A 25,963-nucleotide genomic window follows, 5' to 3' on the forward strand; every position below is an offset into this window, starting at 1 on the left:
ACATCACAAGATGTGATATCAGATATTAACACCACACACATAGTTAGCAGGTCTATCATGTGTACATTTGAGTGCACCACAAGGTTGATCAAATTTGCTTTTGGGTTGTGTCAAACAAGTAATACAACCCTGATGCAAAATCTGAACCTCAATTTATACATCTATTTTTAATTATTCTGCCACAGAGATATTGGCAACCAGAAGAAATATGAAGAGTTAATCTACTTTGCTCAATTGTTTGCAAAGTCTGCATTTTTAAATATCTTATGGTGTTGGGGCACCTGAGGCAAAGATATTTGTGTGCTCAGAAAATCTTAGGGAATAAAAATAAAGGAAAGATAACTCTGGATGTTAACACATTTGCTGTAGGGATCTGTTGTTTTATCTAGTTCCAGTTTTTAATCAAAGTAGCATAAAGGGTTAATATGAATCCTGCAAAGCACATCATGCAACATACAGATGACATATTTGGATTTTATGTAGCTAGGTAAGTGGGTTACTACTTTTAAGACAGATTTTTTTGCTACTTGCAGTTCATAAATTGCAATCCTTCTAATAAAGTACAGTGAGCTATGAAGAACATGTGACTATTACGCCTTGTAACCCTCACTGTCTTATGTAACACAGCCTGTAAATTGTTTTATACACTTGCATAATTTAGTATCAATGTGTGATGTGTACATGTGATATAAAGCGCTTTGACACCCTGTACCGGTATGGGAAAAACTGTAAAATAGTGCCATTTTAAATGTTATATGTGTAAATACTGGGACAGGTCAACACATATGACATTCTTACAGTGCGTGCATATCTCTTATATACACGGACTGAAGGAAGTCAAAACTGCGCCTCTCTTGAGTACTTGTGAAGTGACAACAAGCTGTGTGCCTTTGTTTCCCCTTCATTCGGTTTGCTTTTAGGTTTGACACTCCTGATAGCTCCCAGCTAGAAGACTCGAACAAAAGAAGGCATGATGGCCCCTTAACGTCAGACTTGTTTTGACTCCCATTACTTGTGTGTATTTTCCTTTCTCGCTCTAAGCCACTGGATTCAATCTAGTCTGGCAGATGAGGGCTAAAATCCCAGAACTAGTCCTAAAATGCTTGTTTCCGGTCTAGGGAGGACCTGGCTTGGCTGTTCCGGCTTGACTGCTCCCATAAAGAACATAGGCAAGACTGAATTTCATAAGGCTGGATCTAAACTGGGGTGGCATGGTGAGCAAAAGAACGATGGATTTAACCCAGATGCTTTGACTGAGGGTGAATGTTTTGATTTGTTCTACATTCCGTCCATCACTTGTGTGTCTTTTGCTTTCTCGCCCTAAGCGTGCCAAATATGCCCAGACGTTGGGTCCCAGGCTCACTGTGCCACTGGACTCAAGCTAGCCTGGCTGATATGGGGTGAACCCCCCAAACTGGTCCTAGACTGCTTGTTTCCGGTCCAGGGAGGAACTGGCTTGGCATTTCAGGTCTGACAGTTCCCATGAGGTACATGAACAAGACTGATTTGCATATGGCTGGGTCTAAACTGGGGTGGCATAGTGAGCAAATGAACGATGGATTTAACTCAGATCTCTTGACTGGGGGTGGATGTTTCGATTTGCTCTGCATTCCGTCCATCACTTGAATGTCTTATGCTTACTTCTGTGCCCAGCTGGATTTGAAAATAACAATGCCTCCTTGCTGCCTACTTGTTGCTACTTGGAACAAAAGCATACAACATGCAGGTGCTGATGAATGGGTCCCAGTGCCTGAAAAGTGCACTGGACCGAGTTCATCATATTTCTGTGGGGGTCAATTCCTGGGCAGGGTCAACGGCAATCACCCTGTGAAAATTGTGGGTAGACGCTGTCTACCCGTGTGTACGCTCAACTTGTGCCTAGCAGGCAATTCAAGTTGTTACGAGATCTTGGCCAAGTGATTCTCTTACCCGTCTACTGATTCCATAACTGCTCATCCTCCTGCCCTCCCACGCCACTTCCTGTCTCCCTCAGCGTTCCCTTTTATGAAGGGTCATTGTCCTGTGAGGTGAGGCTGTCCCTAGACTCCAGGGTTCTAATCCCTGGTCAATACTGCATTTCCAAGCTTCCCTCTCCACATGTTCTATCAATTAATGTTTTTTGTGAAATGGTGATTTCTTTTTTTATTGGATCATCTAAACTGGCATTGGCAATACTTATCCAGTAAGTGAAGCATCATTGATGGTACTAGAGTTCTGTATTGCGCCTCTCGCTACATCAACACTAACGAACCAGGGTAGCAGTCAAATACACCAAGCAATATTGCACATGAGAGCATCTTGAAATGCATGAGTTAAGGATGTGTGCTGTATAAATATTTATTGTGCTTGATTATTAGAGTATAATGTTGTCCCATGCCTAATAAGAATCTAGCCCACATATAGGGTGCACATAATAACTGGCTTGCCTCTCAGTTTATTAATAGCAGTGTCCTCATAGCAGGGGCGATGAATGTTTTAAAGTTTAAGTTCTTTTATTTAAAGCATAACAATGCACTAACATGCTCTGATGTTATAAAGTAAAACGCTTCTGCATTTGAAAGAAATACACTATTCTGAATATTGAAGAGACTTGAGGTTTTTTGCATGGTTTTCATGCAAAGCAGGTCCCTGGCTCATGTACACCCTTTTAGAGCCAGCCAGGACTCTGCCTGTAAATGTGTTGGTTTGCTCAGCTCTTAAAAGATAAGAGCCATGGTCAACTGGAGAGAGAACTTGTGCCGAGAAATGTAGGATTTTCACTGTGAAATAATCTCAGGGATGAATCACTCCTCTCTCTCCCAACAGATGGCTTGGGGCTCGCTTGCACACTGCAGATTGGGATATGGGTTTAAGCCCCACTTGTCCCCTGATTCAGGAAATGTTGTATGGAGTGACGTTTACTGGTTCCAGTTGCTATGTAATAAAGCCCAGGGGCATATTATCAAGGGATTTATCTCTGCTTTTTTGGCTTTAAAAGCCAAGAAAGCGGAGATAAAATTATCTGCCTTTTACCTAGCTGTCGCTAACACCAGTGAGCGACAGCTAGTAGGAGATAGCGACCATCTTGGGCCCCGCTTTGCATGTCAGAGATATTTATCACTAATGACATGCAAAGTGGGCGTGCCAAGATGTTAGCGACTGGAAACAGTCGCTAACATCGCTATCTCCTATTACCAACTTTTGGAGATATTCACGCTAACCGTGAATATCTCCAAAAGCTAACACCTGCCCTGAGCAGTTCTTAGCCATGTTATCCAATGGGAGGTGGATAACATGGCTAAGAGCATTAGCTCGGTAATGCATGAATATCGCTGACTTTACAGCGATATTCATGCATTTCGGCCGATTTTTATCGCTTAGGAGATAAACCTTGATAATAGCAAGGCTCCTAAGCAATAAAAATCGCCGCAACACGGCGATAAAATTATTGCCGCTAAGCCAACATAGCGATAATTATCGCAAGTTGTTGGTAATATGCCCCCAGGTTCTTACCCTTTTGGCGACTGTGGCCCGCCTCTGAATTACTACAGAAAGTTCTGGAAGCCCACCTACGCTATGTTTACGATTTGAACCTCAAAGCAATACAAAAATAAAGAAACAAGTATACATCAAATACACAAGTTAAGAAATATTTACTTTAATTCACCCCCAAAAAATGAAAATATTGACATTTAAACTTTAATGGGAGGGCATATCACTTTGTTTTTTGTATTTTAAGGCATCTTCTATATTTGTTTTGGCCACCAATCACAGCCCCATGCAAAGGAAGGAGTGTCATTGTCACTGCATCATATTACAGACACATGCACAGACCATTGAGAGATGCTCTGATGACGAGGTGTACAGTCAGTGCCCATTGCCATGAGGATACCATCTGGACCATTTAGTTGGGTAACAATAAACATCTGTTATTCAGCGCCAAGCAACCCTTCTGGGTGAACGTGCACTTTACAAATACCCATGTTGTGTTATGATTTGTTATGGACCCACCAGCTTTCCCCCCTCCCCCCCCCAAAAGTGTATGCAGTCACACACTGCACCTGTCTGCAGTTGTGTTATAATCCATAAGTTTTAATGCACAAATCCTGGTAGCTAAAGGTGTCATATTCACAAGGTCTAAGCTGTGTTTAACATAAGTTTTTAATTATTTTAGGATTATTGTTGGGCTATGTTCTAGCCTTACACAGGTTTAGGTTGTATACATATTATTATCCTGTACTTGGTATCTTCCCCCACCCCTTCCTTTCTTCCCTTTGTGGAACCTCCCTTACCCGTGAAGGCACCCTTAGAATGTTCAGTGTGTGAGACTGATCTTGAAGAGGGCGATGTACTGAAGTGTACTGTGTTCCTGTTGGCACAGTGGAGGCCGTGAATAAAGAAGAAGTTTCATCAGACCTGGTCTGTTATCTTTTTAACACTGGCCATGAATAAAGAAGAAGTTTCATCAGACCTGGGCCCAGATGTAGGTAAAAAATATTTACCGATTCTTAATTACCGAATTTTACCGATTCGGTAATTAAGAATCGGTAAATATGAAGGGTGGACATGTAGGTCCATCCAGATGTGCATTTTACCGATTCGGTAAAAATCGGTATTTACCGAATCGGTAAATACCGACCGGTAATGCTCCATTCATTCCTATGGGCTTTGAAGCCCATAGGAATGAATGGGGCATTACCGGTCGGTATTTACCGAATCGGTAAATACCGATTTTGACAAGGGTGCAGGGGGTGTCACTTTGACACCCTCTAGCACCCCCAAAAAAGGGTCGGGGGCCATATGGCAGGCAGACCTGCCCTAAGGGCAGGTCTGCCTGCCATATGGCACAGGTGTGCATGCACACATGTGCATGCACACCTGAATCGGTATTTCACCATCAAATTGAATTTGATGGTAAAATACCGATTTCTTAGGCCTTGTGGGACTCATAAGAGTCCCACCTACATATCAATTTTAACGAATCTGTAAAAATACCGGTCGGTAAATCTACCGACCGGTATATTTACAGAATCGGTAAAATTACCGATCGGTAAATTTACCGAATGGTAAATTTACCGAATCTGCCCCCTACATCTCAAAATCCTTTTACCGGTCGGTAACGGCCGAATTCGGCCGTTACCGACCGGTAAAACCCTACCTACATCTGGCCCCTGGTCTGTTATCTTTTTAACACTGGCCGTGAATAAAGAAGAAGTTTCATCAGACCTGGGGCCAGATGTAGGTAAAACTTATTTACCGATTCTTAATTACCGAATTTTACCGATTCGGTAATTAAGAATCGGTAAATAAGAAGTGGGGGTATGTAGGAACATCCAGATGTTCCATTTACCGAATCGTTAAGAATCGGTATTTACCGATTCGGTAAATACCGACCGGTAATGCTCCATTCATTCCTATGGGCTTTGAAGCCCATAGGAATGAATGGGGCATTACTGGTCGGTATTTACCGATCGGTAAATACCGATTTTTGGCAAGGGTGCAGGGGGTGTCACTTTGACACCCTCTAGCACCCCCAAAAAAGGTTCGGGGGCCATATGGCAGGCATACCTGCCCTAAGGGCAGGTCTGCCTGTCATATGGCACAGGTGTGCATGCACACATGTGCATGCACACCTGAATCGGTATTTCACCATCAAATTGAATTTGATGGTAAAATACCGATTTCTTAGGCCTTGTGGGGCTCAGAAGAGTCCCACCTACATATCAATTTTACCGATTCTGTAAAAATACCGGTCGGTAAATTTACCGACCAGTATATTTACAGATTCGGTAAAATTACCGATTTGCCCAGTTTACCTGCCCCTACATCTCGGTAGCCAAATACCGGTCGGTAACGGCCGAATTCGGCCGTTACCGACCGGTATTTGGCTACCTACATCTGGCCCCTGGTCTGTTATCTTTTTAACAAGTTGGGTCTCTGAAAATGTGTCGGGCCTGTTGCCCATCAGAGATAAAGCTGTAGTTCAAACTGCAGCTCCGTCTGTCATGATGTCCTTTCCTCAGCACAGGTGCAAACTGTCAGCATTTGTGCCTCCACTGGGGAGTTTGCGGTTTTTCCCCTAACTGGACACACTGCTGGAAACTCTTCACACTGTTGGGCGCCCCTGCTGCGCTACAGCAGCTTCCTCCAACAATCTCCTTTATAACCACCTTTGAAGCTCAAAATGGTGGCCGTAAGACAGATAACATGTGTACTGGAAACAGGCTGTCTGTGTTTCCTGCCCAGGCTGCTGGTCATCACTGTGTTCCCTTGACAACCTGAATGCACCCATGCCTGTGAGATGTTAAGAATAAGAACCCATTCTTTTGATCTGATTCTGTTTGTGTATTTCATGGTCTATCTTAACTGAGAGAGTCATCCTAGGGTCTTTACCAGTGTGGGGCAGCGCAGAGAAGGCGCTGCATTTACTGACAGGCACTAGAAGCATATGGCGTGATCTTGTGTCAGAATTCAACATTTGTGATGTGGTGCACTACTGCATCCCTTTGTGCATATGGTCGTCTAAATGAAGGCACACCACATTCATATTTGAAGACCATTTTTTGACCCAACCTTTTACAAAGCATTGTTTTCACTACACCCTTCAATACTGTCTAAATGTGCCCTCTTAGTTGCAGCTCTGGTACTTTCCTTTAAACCCCGTAGGAAGCTTTTTGTCTAATGATTGGACTTCCTATTTTAATGGAACCCTTTTCTTTCAACTGTGGCCTAATGGAAGCACGTGTCATAAAGGTAATGATATACATGTTTCATTTGATCAATGGCCTGGGTTGAACCCATCTTTCAGTAGCTACTTTTCACCAGAGGGCCAGTAGTTAAACATGAGATGCTAGAAGAAGGCCGGGCGTGGCTGACATTTTGAGGGGGGCACTTTTTTTTACACTAATATAGGTATGTGTCCTCTGCAGAGGTATGTGATTTCCGAGCAGAGTAGGTGCCCAACAGAAAGCAATGTGAGTATTCATAGAGCAGAAATCATCTCTTTGACATGGTGGATTCTTTCTGGTGGGTGATTTCCTCCTTTCACCTGTAGTTATGTTGATGTTCACTGAAGACTGATTACTCAGTGTTCAATCAATAAATAGACCATGAAGCAATCCCTCGCCTCCATGCCTCAAGCACTACTGTACCTGCATAGCAGCCGATTGAGGTCAATCAATCCTTTCCTTACTGTTAGATCAAAACATTTAGAGGACAGCAAATTAGCAGCGACTCGGTACATGCAACCAATGCTGCATCTAAACACTCATTCATTTCTGCTCAATCTCAAAGGGGGGGTTTTACGAAATGATAGCGCAAGCAGAGCAGCAATCAAAGTACTAAGGGGCAGATTTATGAAGGCCTTGCGCCGCCGGTGCGTCATTTTTAACATGGAAAAAAGTGACCCACCGGCGGTGCAAGGCCTTCATAAATCTGCCCCTAAATGTAGCCTGCCGGGCCTATCGTTACTTGCGCTGAACATAAACAAGGGTGGCTAGTGCCACACACAAACGTTGACCCGTAGTGCAAATATGTGTGTGTTGGTGTGTATGATGTCTACCACAGGGTTTGTATTCTGAGGATAGCTTTCCAGTGCGAAATCCTATGCCTAGACAAACAATAAAAGATTTCACACATTGGATGTGTGCTGTACAGTGTGGCACACAGATGTGTGCTGTATAGGGCGCCACACGTTGGATGTGTGCTGTATAGGGTGGCACACGTTGGATGAGTGCTGCATAGGGCGGCACACGTTGGATGTGTGCTGTATAAGGCGGCACACGTTGGATGTGTGCTGTATAGGGTGGCACACGTTGGATGAGTGCTGCATAGGGCAGCACACATGCAATGTGTGAGATGATAGGAGCAATAAAAACATTTCTCCAACTTTGCGGCTGCCTCAAGGAAGTGTTATTTATAGATGCAAAACCTAAATCAAACATTTTAGTAGGCAGGGCAATGAGTCAATAACCATTAGGTAATTGTGCTTAAACTCCCACGTACCACCCATGGAACATCCTTTTGAAACAAAGTAGCATAAAGCAGTGTAAAGTATTATTTATGCTGACCAGGGGCACTTTCCATTGTAACAAAATAATTTTGCATCACTTTGCATGACTCTGTGGTTGTGCAAAGTCTTAATAAATCTGACAGAGATGGAACTACCTGCATTAAGAACTACTGTTTAATCCATGTTTCACTGGGGACCGTCATTGCCTATATTTTGTGAGTTTTGAAATGAACACTCTTTGGAACCTGGATAGACTCAGGCTCACCTCGTACTATACATTGTTAATTTAAAGAGACCTCTACATTTTTGTTATCTTGGGTTCCACCCTTTCTTTTGTCCCAGTGGGTGGCTATTAGTAAATTATTGCAACATATTCTATAGGCAGCTGTTTTGTGAATACAATATTCTAATAACATCTACCCTACATACCATTCAAGAGATAAAATGATTAACAGAAAGACACATACTTTTCTCTGTTTTCAGCATACATTCCATTACTAAAGTCTGTACAGAGAGACACATACTTTTCCCTGTTTTCAGCATACATTCCAATACTAAAGTCTGTACCTTCAAAGGAAACCTTATATGTCAATTTTCAGGAAAAAAAGGTGTTGGCTAAGATCACATTTACAATCAATCCCTGCAGAACTTGGCCTTATGTCTTCATGTGTTCCAAGTTCTCAGCGATTTAGAAGTAGAACTCAAGTTTTAAGGTTTGCGAGGAGAGGCGCTGCAAAGCCAATCTCAGTCCTTCACACAAATGGCAGCATATTCCGTGACGACACCAGACCTTTCTCTGACAAGTCCTGGTTCATTCCCTGAATGGTTCAGAGCAGCATAAACGAGAACCCCATTGTTATCCGTGAAAGAACTGCTTAAGTCGCAAGCAGGGGTGGTATTGGAAGGAGGTGGTCCGGTTGGGATGGGTTTCCAAGAAGGAAGACCATCATTGTCGTACACCGTCTCCTCATGTGGGTCTTGCGGGAGGCCAATCATTGAACTATAGTTTGGAGAACTATGTGCACTTTGTGTTGATGCAAAGATGTCGGATGGGCCAGGAGAATCAGCACCGGCAACCTAGAAGAGATCACAAAATATTCAAATGACTTCAGCTTCTGAACATATAAACAAGCATCCTGTCACATTTATTGATCAATGTAAACCCCAGACATGCTCTCCAACTAAATGAGACATTGGAACAGGAGGTGGTAGAGCCATATTAGTCTATTTGAGAATAGTAATTGCAGTCATATGGAGGTGCATTGAGGGAGTCTAGGACTCTAGTTTAGTTTACTACATCTTTTGAATCTGTAACATCTGCACTCTGAATCATAAATTTGAAATTCTTACGATAACTTGATTTTTCATTATGGTAGCTTTTAAAAACATGGCTAATCCACCAAATAGCTTCTTAAACTTATCGTTTTTCTACTCAGCTGTTAGCGCTGGGATGCCCAAGGGAAGCCATGCGCTCTACAAATGTTTAATAATAATAAAAGTTGGCGTGATGGATGGAAGAATAGGGAACCTGGCATTTGCTGTCTTAGAGTTAAAGTGTATATTTGTGGGATTTTATGATCTATAATAAATGGAACGGTTGAATTTTAGTCATCAATTGGCCATTATTTATAAGTATGTTGTGTTGGACTATGTGCCTGAGCCGGCAGCACATCCAGGAAAGCAGAGAAAGGAAGCAAGGTACTTTGTTGTAAAATGCAGAGTACAAAGAAGCTGTGGAGACCTACAAAATATGAGTGATGTTCATTCTGAAAAAGATCAAGAGCAGGTGGCCGGTTTCAGGGAACTCTATAGATGGGCTGTGGGGAAGCTGGATCTCTGCTCCACCAGTATAAAGATGAAGAAGAAAAAAGAAGGAAGTGGAAGTTGTGACTAAGGCATGGTGGGGAACTGGAGTAGGATGTAAATCCCACTTTCAATAAAAATATTGAGATTACCTTATTAACATTTTCAGGTGTAATTCACAATTGTGAAGAGATAGACTTTTTAGGTTTGGTGTCAGTAACATCACAATTTAAAATGACAACTTATGGTGAAGTTGGATTTAAAGTTACAGCTTAGCAAATGACACTTTTAGAAAGTGGCATTACTCACTTTAGCCATTTTGTGCCTGCTGCCTGTCTCTGAATACACGACTGGGGATGGTGATAGCTCGGCTTTGCACATTCCCTCTAGACAGCCACACAGAAAGGGAGCTGAGGTGTGATTGATGGGTCATCTACATTCTAATGGGCCATCCTGGGCAGGATGGGGGAAGGGGCTGACAATTACACCTGAATAGGCTGAGTCCTATTCCAGCACAGAGGTGTACATACCCCCTTGTAGTGAGTCTTGAGCCAGGACAGGAAAGGAGGACCTATATGCAAGTCTCCCCACTTCAAAGGCACAACTGGGTAACCTCTGACACCATGACTCTAGTACACTTCTGGACCTGCGACTACTCTACTGGAAAGAAGAACAGCAGTGCTGCTCAAAGGACTGCACTCTGCTGGCTTGTTGCTTTTCTGGATTCCTGCCTGGCTGTGCTCCTGCCTTGCTGAGCTGCCCTGCCTCCGGCTGTTCTCCTACCTGGGTGAGAAGGACTGGACCTGCATCCCTTGAACACAGAGTGACTCCAAGGGCTCGCTGGTTTGTCGCCTGTTCTAATTCTCAGGGATATGAAAGACTTCAACTTCCTGCATCAGCATCTGGACTCCAGAAGTAGCCAGTCTGCCCTGCCAAGTGGTGCCAACACAGTCCTGGACCCGTGGAATTGAGGCAGAAGGTGCTTCCTCATCCAGAACCCACTCATCCTCATCGGAACTGGCACATCTGCGCCTCTGTGTAGGTTGGATCCGGCACGTCTTCGCCTTTCCTTGGATTAAAACCGGAGCATACTCGTTGAAGCATGGAGCGGAGCCGGAGCATAGCACTTGGACCCAGCGAATCGCCATCGGAAACCTGTTGCAGGAGCAGTAGCTGTACATCTACTTCAGACCTGGCGCCTCACACTCAGAAATGATGCATCACTACCAACTGCATGGTGTGCCTCGCATCTTCTTTGATGCTGATGCAAGCCCAGATCAAGTACTTTGGTTCAGCTGGCCCAAGTGGGTCCCTGTATCCAGCTCACGCACCATTGCCGTTGGCCTGAACTTTTGACTTTGTCCCAGTCCAGCACGACCAGATTACTTCTAAGTGCTATTTTGCATTTATACTTTAAAAAATAATGGGGCAGATGTATCATCAACGCAAATCGCGATTCGCAATTAAGCAATACCTTCCCATTCATTCCTATGGCCCTACAGGCCCATAGGAATGAATGAAAAGACATTCACAATTTGTGAGTACCAAATAGGTACTCGCAAATTGCAAATGCAGTTTTTAAGGGTGCCAAAATGACACCCTGTTGCACCTCTGAAATATACATGTGTGCGCCACACAACACTTAGAAAAATGCGAAAAAGTGAATTTTTCTTGGAAATCGCAAATTAGCAACAACTCGAAGTTGGTGGTAATTTGCGATTTTTCATGGCTAGATCGCCAATTTTGGGTGCTTGCAAACTTGCATTTAACGAATCGCAATTTGCGATTCTCTAAATGCATTCGCAAAATAGGGAACCGCAAATTTAGCGATTCCTTATTTTGCGATGGCCTTTTGGGCTGATACATCCCAAAAGGCTTTCTCTCATTCGCAAACAGGCCGATTAAACCCTTAATAAATCTGGCCCAATAACTCTACTTCTACCTTTTGGATTTTTATCGTTTTTTTCTTGTTTTATCCATATAAATTATATTTTATATAATTATATTTTATTTCTAAACTGATGTGGAGTCTTTTCGTGATGTTTTCACTGTTTAACTATTTGAAGTGTTGCACAAATACTTTACACAAGGTCTCTTAAGTTAACCCTGACTGCTCTGTGCCAAGCTACAAGAGGGTGAGCAAAGGATAATTTAGGGTGTTTGGACAGAGTGCAAACCTCTGCTAAACAGAAATCCTATTTCGAACAGGAAACTTTTACAACTTCAGTACAAATTAACTTTTAATTGAGCTTGGAGCATGAAGAGCTATTTTCACACATGTGTTTTGAGTTCCGAGTCCCCTGAGAAAAGCATGATAGCTAAGACGCAGAATTTGGACAGTAATGCATATGCATATAAAATAACAGTGGTGAAGGGAAAGACATACTCTTCCTTAAAAGCACCAGAGACCTAATTGATCAAACCCTCAAGACAATAAAAGCAAAGAACCCACTATCTTTGTAGCTCCACCCATATTCCTCCTGCAAAGCTGCCAGCACCTGTTGTCTCCTGAACCACACACTACTCTTCCGGGTTTCCTTCAATGCCTGGCCTTCCTCTTACTGCTCCTTTCACCTAGTCCTGCTTGCCAGGCCTGGCACAAATAGCTAATCCCAGGGCCTCAACGGGCTCCACCATTATCGCTCCTGGGACTTTGCTTAAAATAGAAATCTATATTTGCCAGTATTTGTTAAAAGTAAGCCCACGGATCAATGATGTTAAGGAATCATGAAGCAACTGTAGGCACCTAATCATATAGTATTAAAATGTGAAGATTTCCTTTGAAAGAACCATCCCCTGAGGGTGTCGCATCACTGTACAGAGGTGAAAAGCATGCCAACAGAAAGCAACTCCTTGAATGTTAGGTGAATCCTGCTTTGTAAAATCTGGGCATGCTAAAGCTCGCAATTAATGATTAAATGAATGAATGAATGAATGTTGGATTTATAGAGCGCGTGGTTACCCTGGAGCGTCCCAGCGCTGTACCACTGGGGAACCCGTCCTGGCTTTCCCTGTGAGATGGTCCCTTTACTGGGCATCCCCAAGGTGAAGCCAGGCATCCCCGGCGGTGGTGGGGCCGGAGTGGAGATTAAGCAAGCTATTGCCCAGAGTTGCAGCGTGGGACCCCATGGTTAGAGTGGCACCGAGGCGAGATTTATCGGACCCGCTGACATTTGGTCCTGCAACCGGCCGCGTCGGGAATTAAACCCTGGTCCCGGGCTGACCTCAGCCTCCGGGTCTGTGACTTTGTTTCTCTGCGCTTGCATCAGGATTCAGTGGAAACTTGTTCCAAGGTCCTGTTTGGCCAAAGACTGTGACCACCGCCAGCAGAAGAGATCATAGTGTAGCAAAACCAGCGAGAGGAGAGACGACTAGAAGGTAAACATGGGACACCAAAGACCAGGAAAAGTTGCTTTGTCTCTGCACTGAAACTTTTCCTTTTCAGCTTTAACTGTCTATTGTGGAAGATCTATTGTGAGCAGTACAGTCCCTAGAGTGGGCTTTGGATCAGTCCCTTATTCAACGGATGGATGGTTTTCTTGTCTAGTTCACTTCCCTGCTCATGATCAACAAACACTACAAAGTTGACAATGGTAATTATATTGCTAGCAAATACAAGAATTCAAGAAATTTAAACACACATATGTCGAGTTGGCGTGCTCAATGAAATGAAAGACACTATGTCATCCAAATAGTGTCATATGTAGGAACAAACCATACACACACATTTTGAAATAATGTTCAGAGCACCACCACAAAAAGAAGGTATCAAGGTCTGTGCTTTTAGTGTGTTCCAACAGCTGTTGTCAAGTTGGAATTTTGAAATAAAGAATATGGAACTATCCTTTGGCCTCTATGTAATGTTGAACACAACTAAGGACCCACTAAAACCACAGAGCTCGATACCTGCTTTTTGTGGTGCTGCTCTGAACATTATTTCAAAATCCCTGCTCATGAACTGAAGCATTTAATCCTTTATGTTGTGTTTGTCCTAACCGGAAGCATTCCGATCTCAATGTGTTTTGATTGGCTGGCAAGTATCCTTCTGCTGCGGAGGTCAGGCTTGGCATCTCATTGTATCTAACGGACTAGGGGCCATATGTATCAAGGAAAATTAGCATAATTTCGCGTTTGCGATCGCAATTTTGTCAAATGGTATGTATGAGGCAAATCTGCGTGCAAAATAAGGAATCGCAAAATTTGAGATTCCTTATTTTGCGATTGCTTTTAAGGAATCACAAATTTTGCGATTCCTTAAATGCAATGTAAGAAGCACCAAAAAAGTGCAATATGGAGTTAAGGAATCACAAATTACCACCAACTTCAAGTTGGTGGTAATTTGCGATTTCTTTGAAAAATGCACTTGTATGCATCTTTCAAAGTGCTATGCGACTCACATACATGCCCATAGGGCGTGTATGTTTGCCACATCTGCACCCATGCCCATTTCAGGGGTGCAACAGGGTGTCCTTTTGACACCCTGGCACCCTTGAAATTGCATTCGCAATTTGCGATTCTCTAATTGGGAATCGCAAATAGAGAATGTCTTTCCATTCATTCCTATGGGCCTCTAGGCCCATAGGGATGAATGGGGAGGTATTCCTTAATTACGAATAGCAATTTGCGAATCGCAATTAAGGAATAAGTAGGATTCGCAAAATTATTTGCTAATCCTACATACATAGGTTTTTGAGATTCTCAAATAGCGATTCGCAAAAAATCACTATTTCAGAATCGCAAATGGCCATTTTCATACATATGGCCCTAGGTTGTCTCCCTCTTTATATCTCTCTGCTCACCCTTCTCCAGTGCAACCATATTCCTTTATTAAAAACTATTCTCGTCAAGCGTCTCCGTGCCCTTGCTGCTGTATCAGAAGATGGCCATTTTAGGATGTTTTGTGTCAGTACAGCAACTGTTTCAAGGAACAAAACACAGTAATCTGCCACCGATAAACTGTAACACCCCGTGGCTCAAAATACATAAGGCAATGTAGGAGAAGCAAAAAATTACTGCATCACAATAAATGATTAAAGCAAAAATAGCTCCCAGCACCGGCATTTTTAACTCAGAGACCTCAACAACGTAGATAATGGTATTTAAAGCTGACAATAGCCGACATCTGTGGTGCGCTCCCAGTAAATGTTTTGTAGGAGTGCAATTAAAAGCACATATATACGTATTTTGTTGCACTCCCTTCTGATCCTGCCATGGGGATTTCTTACAACAAACCCATGAACGTAAATTAGCAGAGTCAATAGGTCTCTCCTTTAAGGCGTTAGCCAACCTTTTGACTTTACCAGTGCCTGTTGCTGATGATGAGCAGCACCAGCAACAAGCATTGGTAAATGCATTAGATTTCACCTACGTGATTAATGTTTTTATTTCGGTAAGTTTTAAGTTGGTGAGAAGTTGTGCAATATTAGTTAAAGAAACCCCGTAAAAGTGTTATGACTGGTGGATTATTTCAGCAAGGGCTGCACTGCATTTTTATTTTTACATACAAGTGTCGTTCTGCGGTTTCTTCACGTGTGTCTTCACACCTGTCTGACACATGGGTGGCTAGGAAACTTCACAAGTAGAGCAGCGCGACCTTCAACTAAATGGAAAGCGTAAATAAGTGCTGGGGCTTGTTTTGCGTTGTTCTAAAAAAAGAGAAGTCCACTATTAAAACTAAATAATAAAGATACAGCCTCTTTGTTTTTACATTATTTCAGGAGCAAATTCACTAATCTTTGACATAACTACTCGCTTATTTGAAGTAGGTATATAGCCTTAGCCACAAGTACAATTTTTTTTTTCCATACCACTGTTTTGTGATTTTTGCAGAACCAAACCTGGGAGGCATAAAGTATTTCCAAACGGGGGACAGGTAGTTATAAAAATTTTGATATTTTAAAAATCACACTATGTAAGGAGAGAATGAAGTGTGACTGAAAACGATGGCAGCAGGCAAGGTTCTATCTTGGTATTCTTTTTGGCTGTAGCATTATTCAGGCAGTGCATTGAGAATGCATCCTGCTTCGGCACTGATTACGGCGCCTGGGATTCAAATCGAAGCCTTAGGTATACAGTCGGTGGTCAGCAATAGGCAAAATGGCACTCTTAGGTCTATCACAAGTACCAGCAGACCACTCTACTATATATACAAATCATCTGCACACGTTTCAAAGTAAATACATAAAGTTTCATAAAATATCACGATGCTTGTCTTTGTATTTTCAGATGTCCTTAATTCAAGATCTTAAGCCTTCTTAGCCAACACGTGTTTTGTCGCTGTTCCAGGGGAATACCACGTGACTTCTTCAGGGCTGAGGTCTGTTTCAAGTAGTCTCTTTGTTCTGGTGATAATTCCAACCCGGAAGGGGTTCCTATAATTTCTGCCCCTGGAGAGGTAGACTACTCAGTCTTGTGTCCGAATATCTTAATATGCTTCCAAGTGTAAAGGAGTTTCTTTTAGAAGAGCTGCCCCGGATGGGGTAGCTTATTAAAATATTCGGACATGAGACTAAATAGTCTACCTCTCCAGGCGCAGAAATACAGGTCGCGTAGCGCTGCCTAGGCTCGACCTAAAAACCAAAAAGAGGCAAAACTTTATTTATGAAAAAATAATTCCACCAATGCTTATGTTAACAGCATTTTGGCGTCGGGAAACTGATAAAAGTAGCAGACCAGGAACAAGCATTGGTAAATGGAAGAAAATATGCTACAGGCAATAGAAATGTATGAAAAGTAATTGGCACGCACCAGAACCAATCAGAAGCCAGGAAAGAGAGGAGGAGGGATGTAACTCCCTTTTAAGTTTATATTAACAACAATAGATTGCTCAAGCACAGCGCAAACGCTGTGCTGGCAAAACCTAAAAATGAAAAATGCTGATTGTTGGTGCTGAATTGCATCCTTAAAAAATATAAACAACCCCAGAGTGGTGTATTGTGACCATTTTAACTTTGGTTTAATTTACCATGCCAAGATGACGTATGCCCCTACTGGAAAGGTAAATAAAAAGAAAAGCTGTGCAGAAAGAAGTGTGACGATTGCAAATTGCATCTGCTGGACCGACCGTGTGTAAAAAAAAATGACAAATCCAAAAACAACAGGACAGAGAAGGGCAGAAGAAAAACAAATAGGTGGGTGGGTGGGTGGGTGGGAGTGAGGAGAGCCAGTAAATGCAGGTGACAGCTGGTGGAGAGCAGTTGAGGGGGAGCCACAGAGGCACCATGGTGGAAGGGAAGTTAAAAAAAAGACACTGGAGTAGTTGGGGAAGCAATGGACGAACTGGAGAACTGGCAGTGGAGTAGCAACATGGAGAGCACAGGGGCAGGAATGTGAAGATGGAAGCAGCACACATGGGAGGCGACGATAGAACACTCACATGCACACCAATGGACAGCCAAAAGCAAAGGAAAATGTTTGATGCAGTGCAAGGATACAAGTCATCTAAATAAAAAGGACAATAAAGAAGCTATACTCAAGTGTAGAGACAAACACAAGGATAGGAAGAAAAGACATTGAATAAAAAGCAAGCAAATGAGACTGATAAGAAATCCAAGCAGTAATAAGCAGTGGGATGGCCCAATGTCCATTGTAAGTATTTTCCACAATAGATCGTTCAATAACTGGCAGCTAAACCTGTCTGCAGGCAAGACCTAAAAAAGCAGGTAGACAGTACTTAGCCACTTAAACTACAAGAAAAGCAGAAATCCTCAGACATGTGTGCCAAATGTACATGGCTACTTAATAGTCCATTCAGTCTGGTGACACCTTCCCGGCTTCCAGCAGGGATCCAGAAAGTTACAATTGTCCTCAAACTCCTACTGAAGATTATTGAGGCTTTCTTAACAGAAAAACAATGACCAGTCTCAGTCACCTCTTGCAGCATGCTTTCAGTTAGTGCTGACTTACATTTCAGGCAATAGCTGGTTCTACTGTTTAAGATTAACACACTACGGTGTTGTCTAATACATATATATTTTTTATGTTATCATATAATTAGTAAGGATATGATACAGTATATGTCAGTGCGAATTTTACTAAATATTATTGATGTCTGCATAGTGTCTCTCTCCTATTAGACCAGATCCACAATTTAAAGGATTTCATATGCATGTTCTAAGCCGAAAGTTATAGAATGGTAATTTGGTTCTATGGAGCACGTCTGCCATTTTTATATTCTGTATATAGGAGGAGTGGATATTATTCAGTTTAATGGTACTGCAAGCTTTCACCTATGATGAAGAAAGGCTGTGCCAGACTCACCAGGATCCAAACTCATTACCTGCATGCCACTGTATGTGTTAGAGGTGATCACTAAACAAATCGAGCCACCCTGCTAGCCAATGTGGGCTCGTAGTAAATGAAAAACAGATAACTCAAAATTCCCTTTATAGCTTTGACTTTGCTTTAAGCAGGGCGATGCTACATTTAAATAGGACGGAAAACAGAGATAAAGCAGAAATCATACCCCTTTAGACCTCTCTTGACCAGGCTCGTTGGATTTCATATATTTTTCTGAAAGGAAGGAAGGAAAGGATGATTTAAAAAAAGAACATGGACTAATGAGCAGTGAGATCAAGAATATATTTGACAAAGTTACTATAGCCATGACAGTGGGCCGCTTAATGGAAGTCAGAACTCTTAAAGACGTCTCTTTCTACAAGGAGTACTGGCTGTACCACCAGACCACATGTATGCCTTAGTGCACCAGAAGTCATTGCCACCATCATCTAATTAGTTAGTCCGACCACCCTACCTCAATCACTCGTCACTCTACCACTTAAGCACAACATAGAACTAGATTTAGGGATTCCAAGGTGCGATAGCTTGACAAACTGAATTGTGTGGACAAGGTGATCCAATTGTAGCGCTACACTGTACACCTTGCCTTGCTATAAACAAAGTACTATAGAGTTTCCTCATTATTGATGTCAACATTCATCAGAATGCTTTCCAAAATGTTATAAACCCACTGATCCTTGCACCCTCTTCTTGATTCTCATGTGTGTGTTGGCATTCTTGCCACTCAGCAAGAGACTTTATGTTAGCTATGTCGCTGGTGTGATTGCCCCACTACGTCTGTGAATCTCTATTTGCTGTAGTCCATTGGCACTGCTTATCTCTTACATCATTTGCGTTTGTACAGTAGTTAAGCCTGGCTTAATTCATTGCTACTCATGCATGACTTAGGGCAGCCTGAGTTCTCTTGATAGATAAGCCTTATGGTGCAACTCACTTGCCCTGAAGTCACTACTTCCGTCTACTACATCTCCGTTAGGCTTACACTGTGATTCTGATGGTGCTTACTGGGGCAGTGTGTTCTTGTTCTGCGCATAATAAGAAGGGTACCAATGCTTAGTCATGCTCTCAGTCTTCACCTACTATCCCCACTAGATACTCCCTTCAACTCAGCTAGATCATAGCTGGAATTGACCATTGCAACATTTAGTTTCCCTTTATGTTATTTTGGAACAATAGAAATAAGCGCTTAGAGACCCTGGGGTGATAACGCGCTATATAAATTGAAATAAATAAATAAATAAATAAGTAAATAAATATGCTGATTGTTTTATTGATGTATTGATCACCATCAGCTCGGTGCAGTTGATCAGGGTTTCCTTCAGATCTTCTCAGTTGGCTGAGCTGTAGTCCTGAAGTCTGGATGTCATTCCATACCTAGTTACTCTCAGAGTATAACTCAGCTCAATATACCTTCATCAACCATCTGCAACCAAAGCCTCACCGCCAGAGAGATTTGTTCTTTGTCCACAATCAACTAAATTCTGGTGTCTACCGGATAAACTTTTCTTCCAGCTTTATACTTGAGCCACAGATTCCGGCTGTAAGTCTCCAAAGCAGCTCATATACCAAGGCCTAAGAATCTCTATGGTGCATCATTGTGCAAAGGATATTTTATTCATTCAGTCAAACAAGAGGCAGAAAAGAAAGACAGGCAACATAATTAATTCTAATTAATAGACCATCTGTCCCATAAAATAAGACTAAGAATACCAGAAATACTGTTTCGTCATCCGATCTTGTGCACCGTAACTATATGAACGGTTTCCGGGAACTCACAGGTTCAACAGTAGGACAACAGCAGTTAATTGACAGCTTGCTGCATTTTTCATCACTGTTGTGTCTCAAGGGAAACAACATACTGCACAGAACAACTTACCTGAGTATCTGATTGTATCCCTTGAGCTTCCACCTAGCTCTGTCCCTCCTTCAACAATGACCAATGGTGTTGTCATCTTATATTAACAGACTTTTTAAGCCAAATTGATCCCTACCATCTGTAAATAAAATAACTCTGCAAGTATTATAAGCAGAGAATATGGGAAGCTAAGAAAATCCACATAGTAAATGAATTGCTAAAAAGTGTAGAAATAAGCAAGTTGGGTTCTTTAAAAACATTGTTTGGACAGTTTATGAATAGACTGGTCGGATAACACCATTTCAGACCCAATTTGGGTTACCCATATTAAGACATTGTATATAGACCAGTCCAAGGCTGGGATTGCCCTTTCACACCTGCCTGCATGGCCTCTATTGTATAGTCTAGTGCTGACCAAAATTAAACTCTCAAACCCGATGGTGCATCTGGCCCCAATGGTCTTCCAAATATTTTATTTAAACACAACTCTAACTATTAGGATCAAGCTACCAGAAGCCTATTGGCGTATTCATTTGAAACCCGATTGTTCCTACATCGTGACAGGGGGTCTATTCTTCATCCAGTCTTTAAGAAAGGTGATCCTTCCATGCCTTTGAATTACAGGCTCATTGCACTACTTGACGTAGAAGCCAAATATTACAGGAAAATCTTCTTTAAAGAATTTGAATCTTGGGCAGAATCCAACAACTTAATATCGCCCACACAAAGAGGCTTCAGGGGATCTACTAATACTTCAGTTAATATTAGTCACTCATTGTTAATTCACGTGTCATGAAATTTAAAAAGCCTGTTGACAGTTTTTTTTAGAATATAGAATGGCGTTCAATGGGGTGGACCGCACAATTCTCTGGTCTAATCTTCAAAGATGGGGGATTTCACCCGCACTATTGAGAGACATTCAGTTTTTATACTGGAACAGCAGGGTTCAAGTTAAACTCACATTAGTTTTCAGGAACAAACTTAGTAGGTTGAGCAGGTGCAGGATTGAGGAAACCACAGTAGAGAGACAAAGAAAGTACTGTTATCTGGGTGTCTGGATTGCCAACAAAGGCTCCTATAGAGAACGTTAGGCAGAGTTAAAGTCTATCGCTGCCTCGGTCACCTATGCCATGAAATTACTATATAAGAATCTTTAGGCATATCTGTCACCTTCCAATTTCTGTAAGTCAATCACATATCAGACTTGACTGTCTCTTACAGCAGCCATCGGTAAAGCTGATGTTTCAGTTTTTAGTTAATTTCCATAGGTTTAGGAGCGCCAATGGCCTTTCTCTAAATCAATCAATCAATCAATCATACCATTTGTATAGCGCACTACTCACCCAGGAGGGTCTCAAGGCGCTTGGGGGAGGGGGTATGCTACTGCTCGAACAGCCAGGTCTTGAGTTGTTTCCTGAAGGCGAGATGGTCCTGGGTCAGCCGAAGGTGGATGGGGAGGGAGTTCCATGTCTTGGCAGCCAGGTAAGAGAAGGATCTTCCTCCGGCGGTGGCTCTTCGGATGCGTGGTACGGCTGCGAGGGCGAGGCTGGTAGAACGTAGCTGGCGGGTGGGCGTGTAGAAGGTCAGGCGGTCATTGAGGTACTTGGGGCCCAGGTCGTGGAGAGACTTGTGTGCGTGGGTGAGGAGCCGGAACGTGATCCTCTTGTCGACGGGGAGCCAGTGCAGGTCCCTCAGGTGGTTGGAGATGTGGCTGCGTCGGGGGACATCCAGGATGAGTCGGGCGGAGGCGTTCTGGATGCGCTAGAGTCTTTTCTGTAGCTTGGCTGTGGTTCCGGCGTAGAGGGCGTTTCCGTAGTCCAGTCGGCTGGTGACGAGTGCCTGGGTGACAGTCTTCCTGGTCTCGGTCGGGATCCAGCGGAAGATCTTGCGAAGCATACGTAGGGTGTTGCAGCACGATGATGCAACGGCGTTGACTTGTCTGGTCATGGATAGGGAGGAGTCCAGGATGAAGCCCAGGTTGCGTGCGTGGTCTGTTGGTTTGGGTGCGCTGCCTAGGGCGGGGGGCCACCAGGAGTCGTCCCAGGCGGAGGGTGAAGATCCCAGGATGAGGACTTCCGTCTTGTCCGAGTTCAGTTTCAGGCGGCTGTCCTTCATCCACTCGGCGACGACTTTCATCCCTTCGTGTAGGCAGGTTCTGGCAGCGTCGGGGTCTCTGGTGAGGGAGAGGATCAGCTGGGTGTCGTCGGCGTAAGAGATGATGTTGAGGTTGTGCTGGCGTGCGATGGCTGCAAGAGGCCTCATGTAGACATTGAAGAGGGTTGGCTGAGTGAAGATCCTTGCGGGATGCCGCAGATGACTTCGGTGGCCTCGGAGCGAAACGGGGGGAGGCGGACTCTTTGTGTTCTTCCGGCGAGGAACGAGATGATCCACTCCAGTGCCTTCTCTTGGATACCGATGTTGCTGAGGCGCTGGACTAGGGTGCGGTGGCAGACAGTGTCGAACGCAGCAGAGAGGTCCAGGAGGATGAGGGCCACTGTTTCCCCCTTGTCGAGCAGGGTCCGGATGTCGTCGGGGGCTGCGATGAGGGCGGTCTCGGTGCTGTGGTTGGCTCTGAAGCCGGACTGCGAGGGGTCGAGGGATTCGTTCGTCTCGAGGAAGGCGGTCAGCTGTCTGTTGACGATCTTCTCGATGACTTTAGCAGGAAAAGGGAGGAGCGAGATGGGGCGGAAGTTTTTGAGGTCTGTGGGGTCCGCTGTAGGTTTCTTCAGGAGGGCGCTGAGCTCGGCGTGCTTCCAGCTCTCCGGGAAGGTGGCGGTGTTGAAGGAGGTGTTGATGATGTTCTGGAGTTGGGGTGCGATGGTGGAGTCGGCCTTGTTGAAGACGTGGTGTGGGCAGGGGTCGGTTGGTGATCCGGAGTGGATGGTGTTCATCGTGAGGGTTGTGTCTTCGGTGGTCACCATGGTCCAGGTGCGAAGGGTGGCGGTGGGGGGTGTGGGTTCGACGGTTGGGTGCGTGGGTGGTGCGCCGTAGCTGTTGTGGATGTCGGTGATCTTGCGGTGGAAGAACGAGGCGAGGGAGTCGCAGAGGTCTTGTGTGGAGTGATGTCGTTGGTGCCGGTGCTGAGGTTGGAGAACTCCTTGACGATGGTGAAGAGTTCCTTGCTGTCGTGGGCGTTGTTGTCCAGTCGTTCCTTCAGGGATTTCTTCTTGGTGGTGCGGATGAGCTGGTGGTGCTTGCGGGTAGCGTGTTTGAGGACGGTCATGTTGTCGGTGGTCCGGTTGAGGAGCCAGGCTTTCTTGAGGGTGCGGCAGGTCTTCTTGGAGTCCTTGAGTTCGTCGGTGAACCAGGATGCCTTCTTGCTTCTGGGTCTGCTGGGAGGGTTCTTTAGTGGCGCGAGGTCGTCGGCGCAGGTGGTCAGCCACTGTGTGAAGTTGCGGGCTGCTTCGTTGGGGTCCGTTGTGTTGGCGGGTGGGCTTTCGCTGAGGGAGGTGGTGAGCTGGTCCGCGGTGATCTTGCTCCAATTCCTGTGAGGTACCTGTTGCGGGTGGTGGTGGGTCGTGGTTCTTTTGAAGCTGAAGTGGACGCAGCTGTGGTCGGTCCAGTGGAGTCCGGTGGCGTGGCTGAAGGTGATGTACTTGCTGGAAGAGAAGACGGGATCAAGCGTGTGGCCGGCGTAGTGGGTGGGGGTGTTGACCAGTTGCTTGAGTCTGAGGTTGGCGAGGTTTACCAGCAGGGCGGTGGTGTTGCGGTCCTTGTTGTTCTCCAGGTGGAAGTTGAGGTCCCCTAGGAGGATGTAGTCAGCGGAGGGTAGGGCATGCGGGCTGATGAAGTCTGTGATGTCTTCGCTGAATTGTGTGCGTGGTCCCGGGGGTCTGTAGACGAGGGTGCCTCTGAGGGTTGTCTTTGGGTCGGTGTGAATCTGGAAGTGGAGATCTTCGGCTGCGGCGAAGGAGTCGTTGGCGTCGGTCGTGATGCGGATGGTGTTCTTGTGGACGATGGCGATGCCTCCTTCGGTCTGGTTGATGCGGTCCCTCCTGATGATCTTGTACCCGTCCGGGATGGCGATGGCGATGTTGGGTGCAGAGGAGGCGTTCATCCAGGTTTCCGTGAGGAAGGCGACGTCCGGTGATGTAGCGTCGAGGAGGTTCCAGAGTTCCACGGCGTGTCTGTGGACGGAGCGGGTGTTGAGCAGGATGCACTTCAGGTGGTTGCTGCTGGTGCTTGGCTTGGGGGGTGCGGTGCAGGTTCGGAGGCAGGTGAATTTGCAGGCTTTGCAGGTGAAGGGTCCGTGGATGCGTCTCGGGGTGGCTCGGCAGCAGGCAGGGTTCCGGCCGGCATTGAGTGCGTTGAGGGTGGCGGCGTCGTAGGTCCGTCGGGTCGTCTTGCTTCGGTGGGGGCCAGGGGTCCTGGCGCTGGGCGCGATCCTGTGGTGTAACATTAGCTGCCGCAACCCCTGTGGTGCAGGGTACACCCAAGCTACGGGGGGCCTTCCAGCACTGTGTATGGGCGGCGGGGACCTGGCCTGAGAGCTCCTGCCTGGGACCAGCGGTTTGGGGACTCCCTGTACTTTGCCCAGGGACCCCCTTTCCAGCACTGTGCATGGGCGGCGGGCCCCTGGCGTGAGAGCTCCTGACTCGGTCCAGGGGGAGGGACTCCCTCAAGGTTCATTACGCCACTGCCGCGATCTGGACTGCCCTATCAACACACGCAGCTAATTTTGTCCCCTTGATGGATTATTTAATCATTGCAAAAACCCCATTGCATCTGGAAGCCCTTTGGCTTTCACCTCTGTCAGCTGAGCATTTCAAGAAGGCAAAACGGTGCACCATGATTCCTTTTTGCCCCAATTTCCAAGTCAGTCAGACATATTTTATTTGCCTACATTTTTATCACTTCCAGTCTTGGGATTTCGTCATGCCTGGCCAGCATATAAACATTATACAACAAGCTGACGATTATGTTATGTTATGTTATTTAATTTTATAAGGCGCTCAGCTACCCAAGGGTTTACCGGCGCCGCCTGAAGAGGTCGATAGCAATTAGGGATGGAAGCCAATTGATTAAAAAGCCAGGTTTTCAACATCCTACGAAAGTGCACAAATTTAGACTCATTCCTTAAAGACATAGGAAGAGAATTCCACAAAGGTAGGGGAAAGAACGACCACCTACTCTAGATAATCTATGCTTTGGGACCACAAATGTTGTCTGGTTGGCTGAGCGAAGAGAACGAGGAGGAACATACAGTTAGGCAATAGATCTCAAATATTGGGGGGCCTTACCCATTTTAATCCTATACATTCAGGCTAAGATCTTAAATTTAATGCGATTCTCCACTTACAACCAGTAGAGGTCGCACAAGGAACTAGACACAGAAGAAAATTTGGGAATCTGGCAAAGCAAGCGGGCAGCAGCATTTTGAACAATTTGTAACTTATGAATCACCTCCTTGTTAGCTCCAAGAAAGAGGATGTTGCCATAGTCCAGGCGAGAAGTGATCAAAGCCTGGACTACCGTTCTTTTTGTAGATTCAGGCAGCATCCATAAGATCTTTTTGAGCCATCTAAGAATGGAGAAACATGTTGCAGCCACCTTTATAGCTTGAGGCCTAATTGAAAGCTGATCGTCGAATACAAAACCCAAATTACGGGCTTGCTTAGTAGGCTGAGGGGTAACACCCAATTCAGGAGGCCAATGTTGGGGGCCCCAAAGTTCTTTATTTTTCCCTAGGATGAGCACCTCTGTCTTTTCTCCATTAAGCTTAAGCGAATTGACTTGCATCCACTGCCTGATTTTACTCAATCCGGCTTGAATAAAAGAGGGCCCGAAAGCTCCTTTAGCAGAAAGGGAGAAGACTATTTGGGTGTCATCAGCATAGGAATAAATTGACAGCCCTGCCTCCTCCGCAATGTCAGCCAATGGTTTAACATAAATGTTAAACAATAAAGTGCTGAGAATCAAGCCCTGCGGTACTCCATAGGGGAAGCATGAACTTTAGAAACTGCTTTAGAGGAAGAAACCTGAAATGTTCGGCCAGACAGAAAGTTTACTTTCCATTC

At 44.6% G+C, this 25,963-nt stretch overlaps 1 protein-coding gene across 1 annotated transcript in view; it reads right to left on the reverse strand.

Annotated features, from left to right (window-relative positions):
* Nucleotides 1-3,621: 3,621 nt before the first annotated feature.
* BTLA (B and T lymphocyte associated) overlaps nt 3,622-25,963 on the reverse strand; it is a 99,751-nt gene continuing 77,409 nt past the window's right edge. The window contains exons 4-7 of the mRNA XM_078656765.1: nt 18,258-18,304; nt 5,883-9,067; nt 5,149-5,205; nt 3,622-4,450 (exon numbers count right to left, since the gene is read on the reverse strand). Of these exons, the coding sequence (XP_078512891.1) occupies nt 8,735-9,067; nt 18,258-18,304 (380 nt within the window). The 3' untranslated portion in view covers nt 3,622-4,450; nt 5,149-5,205; nt 5,883-8,734. The remainder of the gene's footprint in view (nt 4,451-5,148; nt 5,206-5,882; nt 9,068-18,257; nt 18,305-25,963) is intronic.

The sequence above is a fragment of the Lissotriton helveticus genome, chromosome 8, assembly GCF_964261635.1.
Source record: "Lissotriton helveticus chromosome 8, aLisHel1.1, whole genome shotgun sequence".
Classification (NCBI taxonomy): domain Eukaryota; kingdom Metazoa; phylum Chordata; class Amphibia; order Caudata; family Salamandridae; genus Lissotriton; species Lissotriton helveticus.